We start from the raw sequence: 20,515 nt of genomic DNA, 5'->3' as shown, positions 1-20,515 counted from the left end.
CACCCAGGTGACCCCTCCTCTATGAGCAAATGCCCCTCCACCAGGGTGAGGTGCTGGGGAGGATGCAGATCCAGGCCCTTGCCTTTGTGAAGCGCCCAGCCCTTCTTTTTTTTTGAGACAGAGTCTCGCTCTGTTGCCCAGGCTGGAGTGCAGTGGCACGATCTTGGCTCACTGCAACCTCTGCCTCCCAGGTTCATGAGATTCTCCTTCCTCAGCCTCCCGAGCAGCTGGGACTGCAGGTGCCCACCACCACGCCGAGCTAATTTTTTTGTATTTTTAGTAGAGATGGGGTTTTAACCGTGTTAGTCTGGATGGTCTCGAACTCCGAACCTTGTGATCCACCTGCCTCGGCATCCCAAAGCACTGGGATTACAGAGGTGAGCCACTGTGCCCAGCCGCACCCAGCCCTTTTTAAATTACACTTCCTCCTTGGTGGTCCTGAGATGTGGCCATGGGTAAGCATGGAAGTCAGTCCCCATGGCGACGGATGCAGGAACGAGGGCCTGGGTGCCAACTTCTAGGCAACATGGCATTTTTCTCAGTTCCCCAAAGCAGTGGATTCCAATGATCCGAGCGCTGAGAAGGCCCTTCCTTTTCTCTAGGGATGCTAAATGGCAGCTGGAGTTGCAGGGAGCAGACTTGGCACAGGGGAAGCCATGGGAAAAAGGACGCCCACGGCCACCTCCCAGGAGGTCAGAGCGCTCATAAGAGAACAGTCGGTAGAAAAGAAAGAGCAGGCGTCTCAGGAGGGTAGGGCGAGCCTGGCAGGAACCCACCCAGCACATGGAGGCTTAGGAGAAGCAAACCCAACATCCACTTAGATCTGTGTGGACTGCCCACAGGTTTGTCACAGGTTTTCTCTCCTTCTGTGGCCCTGAGCCAGGGAAGAGAACCAGGGGCAGGGCCCGGTTGTTGCTCCAAGAAGCAAGATCTGATCCCCCACCACTCCCAGGTCCCAGCCACGGGATGATCAGCTGGGGAACAACTGCACTGCTCAACGCCTCCCCTGGGAGGTGCCACGGACCCACTTCTGCCTTCAAAGGGCTGAGATTGCCAAGGAGTCAACATGGATGGCCAGGACTGCCACTAAATCATACCCATTTGGGAGCCCAGGTGCCTAATGAGGTGGGGTCATGTTCCCATCCTGCTGCAAAGACAAGGAATAGGCCCAGCTGGGAGAAGCTCTAGGCCACCCAGTGGGTCGGTCCTCACGATGCTGGCATGGGACCCTGAGTCTGCCTAGCTCCAGGGCTTGGACAAGCTGGAGGGTGGAATGGAGCGGACAGCTCCTTCCTCCTCCATGCCCTTCCTGGGCCAGGCCCACCAGGAGAAACTTGACCAAGTCCCTCACTCCAGGTCAACTCTGATTAGACTCTGGGTACTCAGAGTACCATTCCCAAAGTGGTGTGCAGCAGAGGGGGCTGACAGCTGCCTGCCTGATGGCCCAGGGCAGGAGGAGCAAGCCCCATGTGCTGGGCAGGTCCACCCTATGGGGGCCCTGAGGACAGGGCCTGTGTCCTTGGCACACTGCCAACCACATGGCACACGAACAAGAAGAAAGAGTAGGAGACGGTCTTTTTTTTTTTTTTTTTTTTTTTTTTTTGAGATGGAGTTTCACTCTGTCGCCCAGGCTAGAGTGCAGTGGTGAGATCTCGGCTCGCTGCAAACTCCGCCTCCTGGATTCAAGCGATTCACCTGCCTCAGCCTCTCGAGCAGCTGGGATTACAGGCACCTGCCACTGTGCCTGGCTAATTTTTGTATTTTTAGTAGAGACGGGGTTTCACCATGTTGGCCAGCCTGGTCTCGAATTCTTGATCTCATGATCCACCCGCCTAGGCCTCCCAAAGTGCTGGGATTACAGGCATAAGCCATGGTGCCCAGCCATGAGGTGGTTCTCAGAGGCAACTACAGTCAGGTTCATGCCCATTCTGTGTCCTGCCTGGGCCAGACAGCTCCTGTCCCTGCATGAGACCCCTGACGCCATGGGTCAGCTCCCCTCACCTCAGCGCTACTTCTGACAAAAGCTGCTCCCCCTGGACACCGGCTCCCCAGCTTGCACGCCTCGGCCATTCTCAGTAGCTGCTACCTGCCTGGGAATGAAACAGCCTCACTATGTGCCAGGCCCTGCCCAGGAAGGCTCAGAGCGGCACGCCCACAGGCCATCCCTGCTCATCGATGACGTGCACACAGAATACGTCAGTGACAGGGGGAACGGGAAGGAGAGTCTTCCCAGAGGAAGACATGAAGTGCTTCATCCAGTCTCACATCACAGACACAAACCACGAATCCCCCTTTCTAATCCTTAAACCCGACGTTAACTGTTTTTTAATGAAAGCACTCAGGAGGAAGTAGGAGGATTCCAGGCAGACAAAATGCCATCCTCCTACTCACCTCCTTTGCACAGGTCTCCTTGGCTGGGGAGCCTGAGCTGGCAAGAGTGTGAAAAAAAGGGGTCCCTGGACATAACCCACAATGACAGAAAAGAAAAGAGGTGGCTGAGTGAGGCATGGTGATGGCTGCTGCCTGGAGAGTATGGTGCATGTGGGGTCACCCCTGCAACTGCACCCAGACACCTTCCACACGGGACTGAGTGTGCTGCCAAACTCACCAATCCCAAAAGGCAAGGTCTGCTGAGGACCAGGAGGGGCTCCAGGCCTCAGATCGAGGGTACCCTGCATGCCCCCAGCTCAGCAGGCTGGGCGGACCCAAGCCATCCCCTGCCACGCTCACCTCTCCCTTCTTCACCGTCATGGACTGCCGTCGGGGTGTGATCTCCTCGTTGATGCTGGACAGGAAGTTCTGTGAGATGCGGAGGGCATCCTGCAGCAAGGGGTGGTCGGGGTGGCTGGCAGGAGTATGCTTCAGCAAGTCCTGCCCCAGGAAGAAAGATTCGAGTTAGACACAGAGGAGCACTGACACCTGCCACTGTGTGCAAAGTGCAGACACAAAATGCAGACGGAGCCCAGAGCACCAGCTCCCTCAGTGTCACCACTGCCTCTCTCACATGGGCATGGGCTTTGCGGACAGAGCTTGTGTGAGCACCGTTCTGGAAGCAGGTCCTAGATGTGTTCCAGCAAACCCACGATGCATGCACACGGCCAAGAGGGGCTCCTCTTGGATCTAGGGCAGGGTTTCTCAACCTCAGCACTGCTGACATTTTGCGTGGAGTAATTCTTTGTTGAGGGGCAAGAGAGAGCTGTCATTTGCATTACAGAATGTCCAACACCATCCCAGGCCTCTACCCATTAGAGGCCAGTAGCACCCCCTTGGCTGCAGCAATGACAACCAAAAAAGGTCTCAGAACATTGTTGCTGTGTGTGTCTGAGAGGGCAGTTTTGGTCCCAGTCTGGAGGGGCGCTGTGACTCACATGGAGGACCAGCGTGCTCCTTGTCACACGGTCCACAGGCTTGTAGAGTAGAGCTGTGGAGAGAGAGGGGTGGTGAGAGAGGCTGCACATGGAGAAGCACACCAGCTGCCTGACCACCCTCGGTGCAAGGGTGAGTGGGGAGGGGGCTGCCCCACCCTCCACAGGCCCCATCTCCCCTCTGCGCAGTGACCAGGGCAAGGCTAGAGCACCCACCTGGAACGCTTTAAGTCCAGGACATTTACTGCATGCAGAGTCCAGAGCAGCTGTCAGACCAAAGCCTGCACGGCTGGCTCGGTGACAAGGTGACAACAGCTAAAAAGGCTCAGCACTGCCGCTCCTCTAGCCTGAGGTCAGGGAGCCCACCCTGGCAAGGTTGGGCTGGGGAGGGCCCCAATTCTGGAGGGAGACCTGCTCCCCGGCCCAGAGGGTAAGCTGAACAAACCGCTTAGCTGCTCTTACCATCAATCCCGAGACATTTCAGACGCCTGACTCTGAGACAGGCAGAAACCTACTCAGATGCCGACACAACTCTTGGTTTGACAGGTTCTCTGGCGACCTGCCTGCCCGAGGATACCCGAAATCCAGAGGCACATGAGCCCCACTGCAGTGGGAGCAGCTCCCTGGCATGGCAGGAGCCCTGGCCAGCCTCAGCCACTTGTGCTTCTCCATGATGACAGTGAGCGTGGCCAATCCCAGGCACGGATGCTTACGTGTGTTCTGAGACATGCCTCCCACAACCAGCATAAGGCACACATCGCTATTTTCATTTTGCAGATGGGGAAACTGAGGTTTGGGGCAAAAAGCTCCAGGGCCTGCTGTTCTCTGCAAGTGTAACTATTCACAACACCCTCACAACTAAAGTAAGAAGTGACTGATAATTCCTGATACCACTTTCCCAGCAACTCTGGACTCAATCCCTGCCCAGCCACGTAGAGCCTGTGCTCTGTACAGATTACTTTATGACTAAACTTGTCATCGGCAAAAACAAAATAAAATCCTCTTTACAGCCGGGTGCGGCAGCTCACGCCTGTAATCCCAGCACTTTGGGAGGCCAAGGCACTTGAGGTCAGGAGTTCAAGACCGACCTGACCCCTGACCAATAATGGGGGAAACCCCATCTCTATTAAAAATACAAAAATTAGCTGGCCGTGGTGGTGTGTGCCTGTAATCCCAGCTACTTGGGAGGCTGAAGCAGGAGGATCACTTGAACCCGGGAGGCGGAGGTTGCAGTGAACCGAAACTCTGCCTTAAAAAAAAAAAAAAAAAAAATCCTCCTTACAAGGCCACTGGGGTCAACATGATGACATTTAAGTCAATTTAAGCAGCACCTTGTTGCTACTCTTGGTGGCGAACTGCTACTGATGGTATCCTTCCCTGCCCTCCCTGAATTGTTCTTTCCTCATCCCCACTCTATTTGAAGAGCAGAACAGGGAAGGCGCCAAGGGGTGACCCAACTGGGCACTGTGTCTGCTTTTCCACGACGCCCCCTCTGCCAGCAGCAGCCTTCCTGACAAGGGCACACAGAGACCTCAGCATGCAGAACTCACTTTCTAGGGAGTTCTTGGTCGTTGGATCCTTGGCATCTTTGTTGCTTCTGGCTCTCAGGTTCTGCAGAGAGAAAAGCGCATGTTCGCACAGATGACAGAGCAGCTTTGATGCAGAACGTTCCCCCTTTGGCAGCAGTTTCAGCTTTCCCTCCTCACTGCAACGAACCCCAGGCGCATTCTGAGCCGAGACTGAAATCACAGGGTGTGCAGGGACACACGAGCAAGCCGAGCACGCAGGATGCCCTGGATGCTGCGGTCTACCTGGGACAAGGCTTCTCTGCCAGGGCACCGTTGACATTTTGGGCTACAAATTCTCTAAGCAGCTTTCCTGGGCACCATAGGGTGCTGAGCAGCTGCCCTGGCCTCTACCTATAGGTACAGGAGCATGCCTGCCTTCCTGCTGTTGTGACATCCAAAAATGTCTCCAGGCATTGCCAAGTGTCCCTTGTGAACAAGATCATGCCTGGCTGAGATCCTCTGACACAGAGAATCCTGTAAATGGAGGCCAACAGGAGCACGCTCCTAAACACACGTCACTGTTTTCTTGGGGGCAATTAGACAGCATGCAGGGGGCTGGTGGTTCAGAAGAGCACTCATATTTGGAGACGGCCAGGGCAGGCCCACCACTGCAGACTGACACTGGATTATAACTCCACCTGCCCTCTCCGGATTTGCAAGTGTACTTACTAAAAAATGAGGTGCTAAGATTCCCAGGGCAAAAGCAGGGCTTGTAAGTGAACAGCCTAGGCTGTTTTGATATAACTGCGTTGAAAGCATCACTAGAGAAATGTAGAATAAAAGATCCTGTGTGCCTAAAATCCTCTGGGAAGGAGCTGAGATTAATTTCTGGTACTAAGCTTCTGAACAAAAGCATAAACAGCAGAAACGGAAGAGGTTCTGAGGTTGCTCTGCCAACCTCTTGTGCTGCAGGAAACATCTCAAGACCAAAAGACAGTGTTTTCCAGCTCACTGGGGCCAAACGCTGCCATGCACTTTGGTACCTTTCCTGAGAGTTTAACAGCCCTCGCAGTGATTTTTCCTCTGTACATCTGACTCAGCAGTTCCCAAAGGGTGTGAGGGGGTGGGAGAGCCACACAAAAGACTGCAAAAACCAGGTGCTGGGCTCACACGAGCCTGGGAGGCGGCCCACGTATCCGTGGACAGTGCTATGCTTGGGAGTTATCTAGGAGCTCCAGGAACACCTGCCTCAAGAAAACTTATGAGTTTGGTTTAACCCTGTATTTCCCAAACTGGCCTGACTCCCAGAGCCCTTTTTATGTAATTCCTATTACCCACTGTCTGGAGAGCTGGCGTTCCATGGAACCAGATCTAATAATGCTGCCCATCTCTCAGGACTGTCCCAGGAGAAGATGGACACTACTCCACTCCTTCCTGTACTTGAGGGTGATCCTCGAACTCCCATGCCTGAGCACTGACCCCCCACACCTCCACAGGGCTTGCTGCTTTCTCTTCCTTGAGTTTGACTCTGCTGTCTTTGGGTGGCTCCAATTCTTCTGGGTCTTTTTTGAAACACCGAGAACCAAAGTGCAAGTCGCCCTGACGGTGCAGGTGCCACAAACCTTCAGGGTGGGTCGGTTTCCAGCTGGTCCTGAGCCCCATCCCACTCCCCGCATTTCAGCCACAGCTCAGAATCCACCGGTGCAGGGTTGGTGGGACCACGTGATCCCCAGGTGGCGTCCTATGGTGTTTCCTCCCTCCTCTGCAGAAACCTGTCCAGGTGAACTTAAACTTGTCCACCTAACTGTAACCTGCTCTTAAAAAATCAGGTCCCTGATTTGTCAGGGTCACTTGAAATTCGGTGCCATCATTCCAGCTGTTGGGGAGGAGGGTTGCTAGTTTAATGAAAAAGGAAAAGAGAATAGATTGAATGGTCCAGAGGGAGTCTGGCAGTGGGGAGGGAGCTGCAGCCCCAGATGCATGCAGAGCCTGTTACCAGCAGCACCTGGCGGAGCAGGGTGCCCCACAGACTCTGGAGGAACAGGGCGGCAGGTACTGTCACCACTGGAGACATCAGAGCGAAGCCCGTGATGCTCCATCCTGCAATAAACAATAAGACGGCACAAAGCCTCAGGAACAAAGCCTAGGGGTGACAGCTGAGGGTGTGTCCCAGCAAGGGTGACCGCATTCACTCCCTATTTCTAGCGCGCATGTCTCTTTCTAACCCTGCAGTTCTCACCTGGAGGGCTTTCTCCTCAGAACCCTTGCTGGGTGGGGGAAAGCCAAATCAGAAGGCAAAGCTACAGTGAGATGGGGGGAAAGCCAAGTCAGAAGGCAAAGCTACAGTGAGATGGGGGGCTCATGAAGCAGCAAGGGACCCCGAAGAGGAAAACATTGCAGAGTGGCCACCAGGCAGACAGGCTGGGGAAGGGCAGGAAGAACCCCAGTCTGGAGAGTGCAGACCCAGGGGTGCGGCTGGCTTCTGCCTGAACGGCCCATTCATGGTCTCTGTTTCTGAATGAGTCTTTCGAGGCCCTGGGTGCTAACACTGCATGGTTTGAGGTTCCAGCTTCCTGGGGCTAAATGCAGGCAGGGAGTCAGCAGCCTCTCAGACCTAGAGCCTGGGGTAGTGCAGCTCCAACCTGTCGCTTTGCTCCTGCACGTGGGTCTACAAAGCACAGGTGACATGAGCCCTCGCCCCGTGGCACTAGCCCCTCAATGCTTCCTCAATGCTCTCAAGGTCTGGCAGGCTAGAAAAGGAAAAGTGGGACACCTCCAGGCTTGCCTCCAGTGCCAGATACAAAGTCAGCCTCAGGACTCCTATGGTGAGAGCTGTTAACGGGCAGAACTACAGACACCCCTCACTGCAGACAGACAGTGCAGTGTCCCTGGAACCCGGCCAACCCCCAGAATCAGGCCCTCGCCCCTGGGGAGGCCAGACACCCTGTGGGCTGCTCCTTCTGTCTGGGCACAACAGCATCCCCAGCATAGGGCTGACGCAATGAACCCAACAGAATCTGGAAACACCTGTGGTTCACGACCAGATCTTGATCTGGTGCACTCTGTTCTCCTGGGGAGGTGGAGGGTACAGGTGGGAGTCAGCGGTGCACCTGTCTGAAGAGCATCAAGGCATTACCTCAGAGATTTCTGCAAACTGAGCATTGGCCTGACAGCACTTCTCAGCCATTTCCATGGCAACTCCGTAGTTGTCCACAAAGGCCCGGTACACACCCAGCTGGCTGGCCTGAGGGGGAGGAAGGAAGAGAGAGTGGGACAGGTGCTGCTGCTCCCCCGCCTTTCGGAAGAGCAGGCTCCTGTGCACAGCTCTGCAGAAACTCCAGGGGCAGCAGACGGCTCACAGGCTGCAGAGGCCTCGGCGCTTCCATGCGGCTCCCTCCCACCTGCTCCCCTCCCCACGCACCCAGCACACTTCCCGCTCCCAAAATGACATGCTGAGAAGTGACTCACAGCACCAGGCAGGTAACAGTTCCCTTCCAGAGCTACTTATTCCTCCCACCCCATTCGCTGAAATGGTGCTATGAGCGGCAGCTGAACTTCAAGATTGTCAGTGAATCTGGACAAGTGTCTGCACGCAGCACCTTCTCATTCTGGCTGCAGGAGTGTACCCTGGACACGGAGGTCACCCCCCATCCCACCCATGGTGTTCCACGCCATGTCCAGTCCCTTCAGACACATAAGAAATGCCAAGTCCGGCTGCTTTTGCAGAGGAGAGCCTCCTGCCGCACAGACACGAGCCCATCCTGGGCCTGGTGAGGGTGCTCAGGTGTCATGCTGCACACCTGGCGGGGGGAGACTGGCTGTAAGGCGAGAGGTGTTCTGTTTGTTATTAAACCAATGGCAATAAGAGCGCTCCTCACTGCTCAGACATGCACTCAATTCAGCAACAATTTGCCTTGTGTGTGAGTGCGGCAGATACCTCCATCTCTGGGCCCCACAACACCTTTACAGGCAGCGAGGGAAAAACCAGCAAACCCAGGCCTGGGGAGTGTAAGGGCAGACCCAGGGGACACACTGGTTAGGGTTGGAGACTCCCACCGTAGTTGACTGCAAGCTGGAAGCCCAAGGCATTCACGGCTCCTGGCATTTGTTTTGTGTCAAACCTAAATTTTATTTCCATGTGCATTTGCATCTATATTGAATTTTATGTTTCTACAGATGACAATCCCAGATGCTGGATAAACCAGGCACCCTTGGCACTGTCTGATATTCTGGCCCTGCTCCCTACAGGGGCTGCAAGAAGGGGCTTAGAGTGTATGAGGAAAGGGTAGCAGCCGGAAGACACCTGCCAGGCCCCTGCCATGCTGACCACCCGGAGGAGTCCTTGCGTCCTCCAATTCTAGGTTCTTCCTCATCCGTGCAGTGATGAGGCCCAGAGCTCTTCCTTCTTTCCCTCCTCTGCAAGTCACTGAGTGCCTCCCAGTCAAACTAAGGGCCTGCTTTAGGCCTTGTCACCACAGTGGTAAACAATTCAGACACAGCGCTGCCCTCCGAAGCTGGTGTTCTAACAGGAGAGCGCTTATCAACACATGCATGAATACACACAAGGAATGTAATGGCAGATGGTTACAAGCGGGACAGGGGCTGAGAGCGACGAGGCTGCTTTCAAGAATGTGGTCAGGACCAGGACAGCCTCTCAGAAGAGCTGACAGCTGAGCAGGGTCTCGGGGGTCTTGGGAGGAGGACTCCTTTCAAGACTTTTCCTCCCTCCTGCTCCAGGAGCTCACATCTTCCAGGTGGCTTGTGAGAAGTTCTAAGCAATTCCTTCCCACATTTTTCGCTAATCAAAAACGTGCCTCCGGATCTGATGCACTGAGAAGCACACAGCCTCGCTGCTGTGGTACTGTTACACAGAACGTGAAGCTATTCCTGAGGAAACTGGCAAACCCGAGCAGGTCTGTGCCCTTCAAAAAATGTCAAGGTTGGCTGGGCATGGCAGCTCATGCCTGTAATCCTAGCACTTTGGGAGGCCAAGGCAGGCAGATCACTTGAGGTCAGGAGTTCAAGAACAGCCTGGCCAACATGGCAATACCCTGTTTCTACTGAAAATACCAAAATTGGCCAGGCGTAATTGCAGATGCCTATAATCCCGGCCACTTGGGAGGCTGAGGCAGGAGAATCGTGTGAACCTGGGAGGTGGAGGTTGCAGGGACCCGAGATCGCACCACTGCACTCCAGTCTGGGTGATACAGCGAGACTCCATCTCCAAAAGAAAAAAAAAAAAGGCAGGGTGCAGTGGCTCACACCTGTAATCCCAGCACTTTGGGAGGCTGAGGCGGGCAGATCATCTGAGGTCAGGAGTTCAAGACCAGCCTGGTCAACATGGTGAAACCTCGTCTCTACTAAAAACACACAAAAAATTAGCTGGGCGTGGTGGTGCACGCCTGTAGTCCCAGCTACTGGGGAGGCTGAGGCAGGAGAATCGCCTGAACCCAGGAGGCAGAGGTTGCAGTGAGCCAAGATTGCGCCACTGCACCCCAGCTTGGGTGACAGAGGGAGACTCTATCTCAAGGGGGGGGGGGGGGGGGGGAAAAGTCAAGGTCATGGAAGACAAGCAAAGTCTGAGGAACTGATACAGATTGAAGGAGACTAGAGAGATGTGACAACCAAGTACATAACATGATCTTAAACCGGGGCCTGAATCAGGGAATGAAAACAGCTGTGAAGAATGCAACTGTTAACTTGGGGGAAATTTATATGAACTACATATTAAATAATAGTATCTTATGAATGTGAAATTTCCTGAATTTGACAAATTGTACTGTGGGTTATAGGAGAGAATATCCTTGTTCTTAGCAAATATACAATGAAGTATTCAGGGGGCAAAACATCTTGTGCTTGTGTGTGTGTGTGTATGTGCATGTGCATCTGTGTGTGCACAGAAAGAGATAAAGCAAATGTGGCAAAAAGTTACAATCAGTGTATCTGGGTGAAGGCTATACTAAAGCTCTTTGCCCCATTCTTACAGCTCTCCTGTAAGTTTGAAATAATTAGAAAAATAAAAACTCTGAGTTGTGAAAACTTCAGCCAGAAACATAACCCAGAGCAGGGAAGTCAGCCCGCACAGCCACACAGGAGGAGGTGGCAGGAGCCGCATTTGAGTCTGGCTTTCTGAACCACTGGACGAGGATCACGAGTTTCTGGGCTTGGAAGAGGCACCGGAGCTGGGCAGGGCACTGCGAGCTCCTTTGGTTCTAAGACTTGTCCAACTGGGATGCCTGACGGAGCGATGCTGGGCCAACCCTACTGAGCTGGTCATGGGGACAAGGGCAGGCACTGGGCCTATCTGTCCTTGGGGAGTCCCCAGCACCCAGCCCAGGTTGAACACACATGAGTACTCAGCTCATGGTTTTGGGGAACAACTTCCCACTGCAACCCCAGCCTCTCCCCCGAGTCTTCCGGCTGCATCATCTGACACATGAAGGTACCTCAAGGCCTCCAGGGAAGCCAGCGGAAACTTCCCAAAGTTAAATTCCAGTGTTCCTGAGATATTAAAATTTTAAAAAAGTCTCTGAGTGATTTCCGAATATTATTTGGGGAAGAGCTCTGGATGTGTGTTTTTTTTCCCCAACACCACGATTCTCCGTTTCTCAGGAAGGCGGCAGGCCAAGTCACGTCCGCTAGGTGTTTGCTTTTTTTTTTTTTTCTGTGAACAATTGAACAATCAAGCTTTATTTTTACAAAAATGAAAATTGTAGCATGTCTCAACAGCCAGACTGAGTCAGGGCTGGCTCAGAACTCACTCAGAACTGCTGGGTTCCCTTTGCCCTTTCTTGGTTTCAAGGCAAAACCAGGCCACGGTGCCCCAGGAATGAACCCCTGGCCCCGAGAGGTTAATCAAGGGTGAGGTCTGGCTGGTGCCAGCCAGCTACTGGCAGCCTCATCCTTCTTTCCAGGAAGGGGCAGAAAGGAACCATCTGGGAAGGTGGCAGCATCTCACCTCACTCCGTAGGCTATCGTGGCTCTAACAAGGGATGTAGGATGGGCCTCTCCAGGCCAGACCCTTGCTCTGGCCAAACAGGGTCGCAAAGCCCGGGTTCAGCCTCACTCCTCTAAAGCAGCAGGTCCTGCCTCTCCAACAGGTTCCTGGGAGGGACTGCATCTCTGGTAAGCCCCAAAGCCCCAGGAGTCAGAAGCCTCTAGTGTAAGGTGCCTGAGCACCGGGGTCACAGGCCCAGGAGCACAGTGGGGCAGTGGGGAGGAGCTATCACTGCACCCTCCAGGCAAGAGAGGTCCCTGACGCGCTGGTCTCCTTGGCCCACAGGCAGGGGTGGCCCTGACAGTCATGGGTTTTGAAAATCCAGGACGTGGAGGTCATAAGACAGTGCAGCATAGAGATGCTTGGTGGTGAGACGCAGGCAGTACACAGGGCTGCTGGAGGGGGTTGATGTCAGCGGGAAGGTGTGCAGGCAGCCGCAGGCCCTTTGGCACCGGTCTCACAGCCGTACAACACTGTAGCAGGAGGAACCTGTGGCCAGCAAGTGGTTGCCATCTGTCTGCAGACAGTACAGGGTGCTGCTGTGGGGCTCCTCCCACTCCATGACACCTTTCCGGACACTGGTGCAGAGGTCCCAGTAGCGAACGTAGGTGTCATAGCCACAGGACAGCAGTGTGAAAGGGGACTCATACATGACATCCAGCACCCCAGCCCCTGGGAGAAAGTCACTGCCCAAGTACGTCATCAGCTGCCCACTGTTGAGGTCCCAGACTCTCAGGGGTGAGAAGTGCCCGCAACAAGCCGTCCCTGTCACAAAAGAGCTGAGTAATGGGCTGATAGCAATGGACCAGACTCAGTCTTCAATCTGGATGGTGTGTAAACACTGCTCCAGCCGGCCTGAGGCCAAAGGCCACACCTTGGCCATCCTGTCCCTGGAGCCACTCACAGTGATGCCCCCTTTGCAATCCACACAGTTCACCTCCTGTCCATGAGCCGAGTACTTGACAGTGAAGGTGCTGTGAATCTTACCAACGCCAATCTTCCCATCTCCTCCTGCACTGACAATATGCAAGCTGGCCAGCACAAAGTGGCAAATGTCCTCATCATGCCCAGCAAAGACTCCCAGAGCAGGTCGCAGCCAGTGAAGGGCCGTAGCCAGCGGCACACCTGGGCCAGGCAGCTGAGGGCCCGCATGTCCAGGTGAGAGCAGGTGAGCAGCAGCAGCACCTCCGGCAGGCGCCAGAGCATGGACCCTGCAGCCGGGCAGGCGGCAGACTCCCGAGCTGCCGCCGCCTCCTCCTCCCTGGCTGCCACGGCCATGGCCGCCCCTGTCCCAGAGATGTAGGCCCAAGCCTGACCCCCTCGTCCTTGTGCTCTTCTCAGCCTGGCGCCCTCCCAATGCCTAGCCCTGACTCTCCATTCCTCCTTCTTCCCATACTCTTCCATGTGCCTCCTTCCCGGCTCCTGAGCTCCCCTCATGTCTTTTGATGATGCCTCTTGCCCCTTCCTCCATGCTTCCGCCTCCCTGTTTCCTCTCTTGGGCATGCCCTTGCTCCTGCCTCAACCCCCAGCCCCACTGTCTTCTTCGCCGTCTGCGGTCCGGGCTTCCCTTCCGCCCCGCTTCCTCTTCCTCCTTGCCCCTCTCGCTCGCTTTTCCCTTCCTCTTCCCCTTCCTTCACTTCCCCCTCACCACTCTCCCTTCCTGCAGCTTCCTTGCCTCTACGCCCCCCGCCCTCGCCCAGGCCATCGTTGGTGGGGGCGGGGGGGTTCCTGACGCGGAGCCCAGCCTGAGCCACCACCCTCCACTAGGTTTAAAACTGCTGACACACACAGGGAGAAATTGGCGGGGGGGGCTTCAAAGATGGAGGGGGCAGCATATATCAAAATACAGCCTCCTGCTCTCTGGCCATGGCGGGAAGAGCCCCAGGAAGCAAGAACTGGAACAAAGTAAGTACCTTGTGTGTTCCTCAAGCCTTAGCTCTGGCTTGGAGTTTGGGGGTTCTGCAGCACAGGGTGGCAGAGGGAGGGGTCCCCCTACGGGAAAGCCACACCTCAGAGCAGAAAACTCAGTCCCCAGCATCAGCCAAGGGGAGGCCCAAGGCCAGAGCTGGGTGTCTCAGCAGTCCAGAAGTGCTGGGGGCAGGGCTTGTAAGGAATCACATGCTCTTCACGCTTAGAGGGGGCCTGGCCTCTGGCCACACCTGCCCCTAGAGGACTTGTTTCCCAGTGGAGGAAGCCTGCTTCAGGGAAAGTGTGTGCACACAGGGTGTGGCGGCGCGCACCTGTAGTCCCAGCCATGCTGAAGGCTGAGGCCGGAGGATGGCTTCAGTCAGGAGTTCTGGGCTGCAGTGCACTACATACTAAGTTTGGCATCGATATGGTGACCTCCCAGGAATCGGGAACCACCAGTTTGCCTAAGGAGTGAAACAGCCAAGATTGGAAACGAAGGAGGTCAAAACTCCCATGCTGATGAGCAGTGGAATCATGCCTGTGAAGAGCCACTGCACTCCAGCCTGGACAACGCAGGGAGTCCCCAGCCCTTTCTAAAAATAGCTATCTAAATAAATATAAATTAAAAAACAAACCAAAGAACAAACAAACAAAAAAGGCTGGGCATGGTGGCTCACGCCTGTAATCTCAGTACTTTGGGAGGCCAAGTCGGGTGGATCATTTGAGGCTGGGAGTTCGAGACCAGACTGGCCAACATAGCAAAACCCTGTCTCTACTAAAAACACAAAACATTAGCTGGATGTGGTGGTACATGCCTGTAGTCCCAGCACCGGCCCTGGGTCATCACTCACCAGCTTCTGGAAGAGGTCGCCCACCCGCTGCTGGTGGCTCCACTGCTGCACGCGGGGAAAGAGCCCATCATAGAACTCCTTGTGGATCTCATAGAGCTCAGGCACTTTGAAGAAGATGGTCTCAATCTGCTGACTCGTCAGTACCGGCTGAGAGGTGGTGGCAGCAGCTTTCAAAGGCTTCATGGGCTGAAAGAGGACACAGGTGAGGTAGCACAGGTGAGAGGGGCTGCCATCTGTCAGGTGCATTGTATGACAGTAGACAGTCATGGTTACCTGACATATGCACTTTTATTTTTAAATTACATAACAAATACAATTTTAAAACCAGCTTGGTTTGGCAACTCAGTCTTCCACTGGTATCCACTCCAGGGATGGCGAGCTGCACCCAGGCTCTGACAGCTGACCTAGGACTTAAGGGCAAAGAGGCTCCCCAACCCTGTCATCCTCCCCCTTCCCGCCCTGCTCAGCTCCCTAAACCCTCCTCACCAGCAGCAGTGCCTCCAGGTGGCTCAGGTAAGTCTCCTCACTAGCCAGGATTCCAGACAGGACCCATTTTCTCATCTCCAGGCCCTTTTCCAAGTCCAGCTCATTCTGCAGGAGAAACAGACAGAAGTCAGCCTGGAAGGGCGGTAGGGGGATGCTTGCATCAGGGCCCTCTGAGAGAGGAGGGCCAGCTTGTTGACCTCTGGACAAACCCCTGCCCCTACGAAGGCTCCACATGGAATTAGAGAGGCAGGGGACCCTCCGCACATACTAAGCCACATGCTCGTGGTCGCTGAGAATCCCAGGGGTTCATCTGGCAACACCCAGGGCCACCCTTAGTCTTGCCAGACCACGAAACAGAGTTTGGTGTGGAGCAGGCCGGGCCAGGCCTCGCTCCACACCTTCTGCCTGCAACCCAAGAGCAGCTGCCTCACACAGTCGAGGAAGGAGGAGGCGGCTCTGAGCCGAGGGGGCGTCGGAACCCACAGCATGGCCACCTGGCTCCTGCTGCAGCCAAGCTCCACTCCCCACTGCTCACCTGGGGCCCTCCTCACCTGGATTCTCTGACTGCTGCTGCCACGTGACCGACCCTTCGACTGACGCCCTCCAAGCAGCACCGCCTTCTCCAGATGCCCTCCCTCCCAGCCACAGGGACTGCTACCACCTGCTCCAGAAGAACCCTGTCCCTGGGGCTCAAGGCCTGTGTCCCCTGACCCTGCTTTTCAGACCCCAACATCACTGGCAGGGACCCTCTTACACGAGGGCTTTGACAAAGTCCCCCTTCCCATTAGCATCCCTGCCGAAAGTTCAGGGAAGCTCTACTGTTTTTGTCTCCAAATGATGAAGCTGACACATTGTTGGATGTTGAAGTAGGGGACAGAGACCATGGGAGGCCACCTTCTAATCCTAGTTATGATAATGTCTCCCCTCCCCACTCAGATTCATGTTGAAGCCCTAACCCCCAGTACCTTAGAGCGTTACTGGATCTGAAGGCAGGGCCTTTAGAGAGGTGATTAAGCTAAACTGAAGTCAAAAGATTCCATGTGTCCCATTCTTTTCTTTTTGAGACGACGTCTCGCTCTGTCACTCAGGCTGGAGTGCTGTGGCACAGTCACAGCTTACTGCAGCCTTGAGAGCCCAGGCTCAAGCAAACCTCCCACCTGAGCCTCCCAAGTAGCTGGGACCTCACGCACCCACCACCTTGCTCTGCTAACTTAAACATTTTTGTGGGGTCCAGGCACAATGTCTCACGCCTATAATCCCAGCAGTTTGGAAGGCCGAGGCGGGTGGATCACCTGAGGTCAGGAGTTCGAGATCACCAGCCTGGCCAACATGGTGAAACCTTGTCTCTACTAAAAATACAAAAATTAGCCGTGTGTGGTGGCAGGCACCTGTAATCCCCGCTACTTGGGAGGCAGAGGCAGAAGCATTGCCTGAACATGGGAGGGGGAGGTTGCAGTGAGCCGAGACCATGCCATGGCACTCCAGCCTGGGCAATAAGAGCAAAACCCCATCTCAAAAAAAAAAAATTTTTGTGTGTGTGTGTGTGCGTAAACAAGGTCTTGCCATGTTGCCCAGGCTGGTCTCAAACTCCTGAGCTCAAGCAGTCCTTCCACCTCAGCCTCCCAGAGTGTTGGGATTACAGGCATGAGCCACGGCACCCCACCAGGACCGGAGTGCTGGCAAAAGAGATTAGGACACAGACTCAAATGGAGGGAACATCATGTGAAGACACACAGAGAAGACAAGTCCACGAGAGGGGCCAGAGAAGAAATCAACCCTGCCCACCCCTTGATCTTGGACTTCAGGCCTCCAGGGCTATGAGAAAGTAAACTCCTGTTCTTTAAGCCCGCTAGTCTGTGGTGCTTTGTTACAACAGTCCCCACAAAGGCATGACACCAAAGATGACGACGCCAAAGGCCACAGAAACCACCGCCTGACTTCCTGGTCACTCCCGTCTGCTCCCTGGCCACTGGCAATGTTGGAGGCTGGCCGTGCCCATGGCAGATGTCAGTGCTCCACCGGGCTGAAGCCATGCTCCCTCTGTCCCGCCTGTGCCCACTGGCCCTGCCTGCAGTCAGAAGAAAGTGCGTGAGTGCATGCGTGTGTGTTTGTGTGTGCGTGCGCGCGGGGCGGGGGAGGGGGGCCAGGTCTGGTGTCTGTGACAGCCCCACCCACTTCTCCACTGATTGCTGGGCTCACAGGTATGGAACTGGGGTGGTGGTCCCTGATCACTCACTTTCCCACTTTCAGGGAAAATCACTGGCTGCGGGCAGGCTCCTCGTTGGCCCCGCTGACATCTAGGCCTAGAGGAGTCTGTCAGGGGCTGTGTGGCATCCCGCGCCTTGTAGGATTCTGTGAAGCATCCTTGCCTCTACCTACCATATGTGAGTAACACCTTCTCCCCCGATGTGTGGCAGGCACAAATGTCTCCCGGCGCTGCCACACATGCCCTGGGAGCAGAATCACCTCCAGTGAGAACTGATGGGTTTCAGGAAGGATCTGACTGAGGTTACCTCAGGCCTGATGCTATCTGTAGAATTTGGAATCAGGGTCCCAGCACAGCCCCTGCCTACTCCAACCCTGCTGTCCTATTTCCCTGGCCCACTAGAAGGGAGGCATGTCATGGTATGGACAGCAGGTTCAACACAAAGCACCCAGGGCCTGGCCTGCCCCATGGTCTCAGGCAAATGTACTCTGGCCCTGAGCCTCCACTGCCTGGGGAGGGAGCCCCACCCTGTGCCCCACTTGAGTCCCTGGGGCTTGGACCACACATCTTCACTTGCCCACTGGGACCATCTAAAAAGCCTTCCTGGGTCACCATTTTGCCCTGGGAATCTCCTAAGTGTGTGCACACTTGTGTGAATGTATGCATGAGCTGTCAGCATGCCCGGGTGCCTGTGTATACGTGTGTATATACATGCATTTATACACAGGTACATGTGTGTGTGTGGAGGGGACAGCCATCAAGATCTGGGTGGACAGCAGCTCCAAGGAAAAGGACACGCAGGTCCCATGCACACCTGTCCCCCCGGCAGGGTAGGCAGTGGCTCCGCAGGTAGGATCCAGGCCATGGCTGTGCTGAGCTGGGAACCTCCTTGCCTAGCACAGTGCCTGGAACACCCAGGTGCTCAATTAAGATTCGTTTAATAAATCAGTGAGTGGATCTCAAAGACCTGGCTGTATCCTAGTATTGGCTGTGTTTTTATGAATCTCTGAGGGCTCCTTCAGGGTCTCCATACTCTCACTTGGAGACAATTGGGTCCAAGGAACCCAGGACTGTCAATTGAGCCTGACTTGGTGCCCTGAAATGCTTCCCAAGTTCAGCAAGTCTGCTGCCCATGTTGCACATACACATAGGGTGGGGTGGCCTATGACACTCCCTCTCTGCCCATCATGAATGGTGGAGTCTTGGGGAAAGCAGCCCCCAGCTGCCCTGCAGGTGCCTCCTACCGTGCGCAGATGCCTCTCCCTGCTCCATGAGAGAAGAGGTTAAGGGAATGGTGGGCCCCTTGGGCAGGGCCACCCACCCACCCAGCCTGCCAGCTCTGCTCATGTTCTGAGGACAACCTTGCTACTGTGAGTACGAAGGGGCCTGCAGGGCCGAGGGAGGCTGCTATGGCTGCAGAGCCCATGAAGGCCCCACCCAGTGTGAGATGCTTGTGCCCGCGTGGGTGGGAGCACTGTGTCTCGTTCTGTCCACGTGGTTTGGAAAGCCAGGAGGAAAAACAGCGCAGGCAGGAAGGCAGAGTCTAGCTCTCCCTCCCTATTCTGAAGGGCAGGGCCGCTCAGGGAACATCTGGCCCAGGGCCTGGACTGGGTAGGGTGGAGACAAGACTCAGGATGAGGGCACTTCTCCTTAGACTGAGAATCTTCTAGAGTCCTGAATAGTGCTGGTGGCATCAGACAGGGATGGCTCAGAAACCAGCCAAGTCCACGGAGAGAAAACGAGAGAGCAAAGGGCAGGGCCCAGCCTGGGGCTATTTATAACTCAGAACTGTGCTTGTGCCAGTTAAGGGAAAGGACGTGAATGCAGGGAGGGCCATGATGGCAGGCAAGGAGGCTGGGGCGGGTAGGAAGCCGGAGGTAAAGGGAAATTGGAAAAAGAAGTCAGTGACATGGAAGGAAGTACCTCCTACCATGATCCTACCCAGGCAGGTACAAACACAAAACCTGAGGCTAAATAAAAGCCAACAAAGAACCCACAAAACAAAATGGGCTTGTGACAACCAAGCAGGAAAAGCTGACAGAGAACGAGGTGAATAAAACTGTTGTCAGCTGACTGCTGCCAGGCCCACAGGTGAGCTGAGGGAGGGAGCTGGAACTGAGCTTCAGGACAAGGCAGAGCGCAATGAGGCCCCTTCTAGTCCCTCCTCCTAGTTTCCCTAATCTGGGGGAGCCCAGTGGTGATCAGGGTGCAAAACCCTGGCTGCAAGGGGCAGGCTGCTCCGGGCTGGGAGTGTGCAGTGAGCACCGCTGCTGGAAAAAGGACCCTCTTCTGCTCTGGGCAAGGGCAGATTTTCATTAGCAACAGACTGGACATTGTCCTGCAGCCCAGCCAGCGAACACCCCAAGAACCTGGCCCTGATGGCATACAGAGGGCAAGGGGCTGGCCACTGTGCAGGGTCCTGGGGCTGCAGGTTGTTGCAACAGGCCAACCTGTGTGAATCCTTCCCACAGCACCCTGGGCAAGGGGGCACCTGGCCTCTGTCCAACCTCTGCCTACACTACGAATGGGTATTCACAGAGAAGACCCGTGCCACAGGAGTCCACTGAGACCCCAAATTGCCAAAAAGTTCCCTGAGGGCTTCCTGGTGGCCCCATGGCCCAAAAGACTCAAGATCAGCATCTGGGACCAAACGAGGGGTGGGTGGCGTGCAGGGGGAGGGGGATGAGCACGCTGATGCCCACGTCCCACTGGCTGGTCAGGATCAGCATGCCTCTGGCCTCAAGATCACCATGCTCCCTGGGGGAAGTGAGGTGTCCTAGGAAGCGACAGCCATGTCTTCAAACCAAAGATCAGAAATGAAAGATGACATTTGCATGGCTTGTTGCGTGGCTGGCAGGGCAACCAGGAAATCAAGGCTATGCTTGTCTCCAGAGCAGTGAAGGGCACCCGTCCTGGGGCCCCAGCCACTGGGAAGGAGCACCAGAAGGTTTCTAGAAAGGAGCTACACACAGCTCTCCAATCAAATCCCCTCCTCTTCAGACCAGCTCTGGGCCAGGGGGCGTGCTTGGGACTGGAAACCCTGGACCTGACAGGCAGAGATGTGCAACCTTCTGCAGGATGTGCACCATGAGAAACGTCTACAGCTCCTGTGAGGGCAGAAGCAGGGAGCAGGGGTCGGGGGACCAGGATCTGGAGTGGCTTCACAGAGGAGGAGCCCTGCACTAAAAGGTGAA

The 20,515-nt window shown here is 55.2% G+C and overlaps 1 protein-coding gene and 1 pseudogene across 1 annotated transcript in view; both read right to left on the bottom strand.

The window, feature by feature from the left end:
* Positions 1–20,515, bottom strand: part of LOC105498477 (BCR activator of RhoGEF and GTPase) — a 134,031-nt gene that overhangs the window by 36,530 nt on the left and 76,986 nt on the right. The window contains exons 3-8 of the mRNA XM_011770628.3: positions 15,116–15,220; positions 14,630–14,815; positions 8,010–8,117; positions 4,916–4,976; positions 3,369–3,421; positions 2,731–2,871 (exon numbers count right to left, since the gene is read on the bottom strand). Coding sequence (XP_011768930.2) covers positions 2,731–2,871; positions 3,369–3,421; positions 4,916–4,976; positions 8,010–8,117; positions 14,630–14,815; positions 15,116–15,220 — 654 coding nt within the window. The remainder of the gene's footprint in view (positions 1–2,730; positions 2,872–3,368; positions 3,422–4,915; positions 4,977–8,009; positions 8,118–14,629; positions 14,816–15,115; positions 15,221–20,515) is intronic.
* Positions 10,417–14,623, bottom strand: LOC105498474 (F-box/WD repeat-containing protein 4 pseudogene; annotated as a pseudogene).

The sequence above is a fragment of the Macaca nemestrina genome, chromosome 15 (genome assembly GCF_043159975.1).
Source record: "Macaca nemestrina isolate mMacNem1 chromosome 15, mMacNem.hap1, whole genome shotgun sequence".
Lineage (NCBI taxonomy): Eukaryota > Metazoa > Chordata > Mammalia > Primates > Cercopithecidae > Macaca > Macaca nemestrina.
This window is presented reverse-complemented; position numbering and strand designations above follow the sequence as displayed.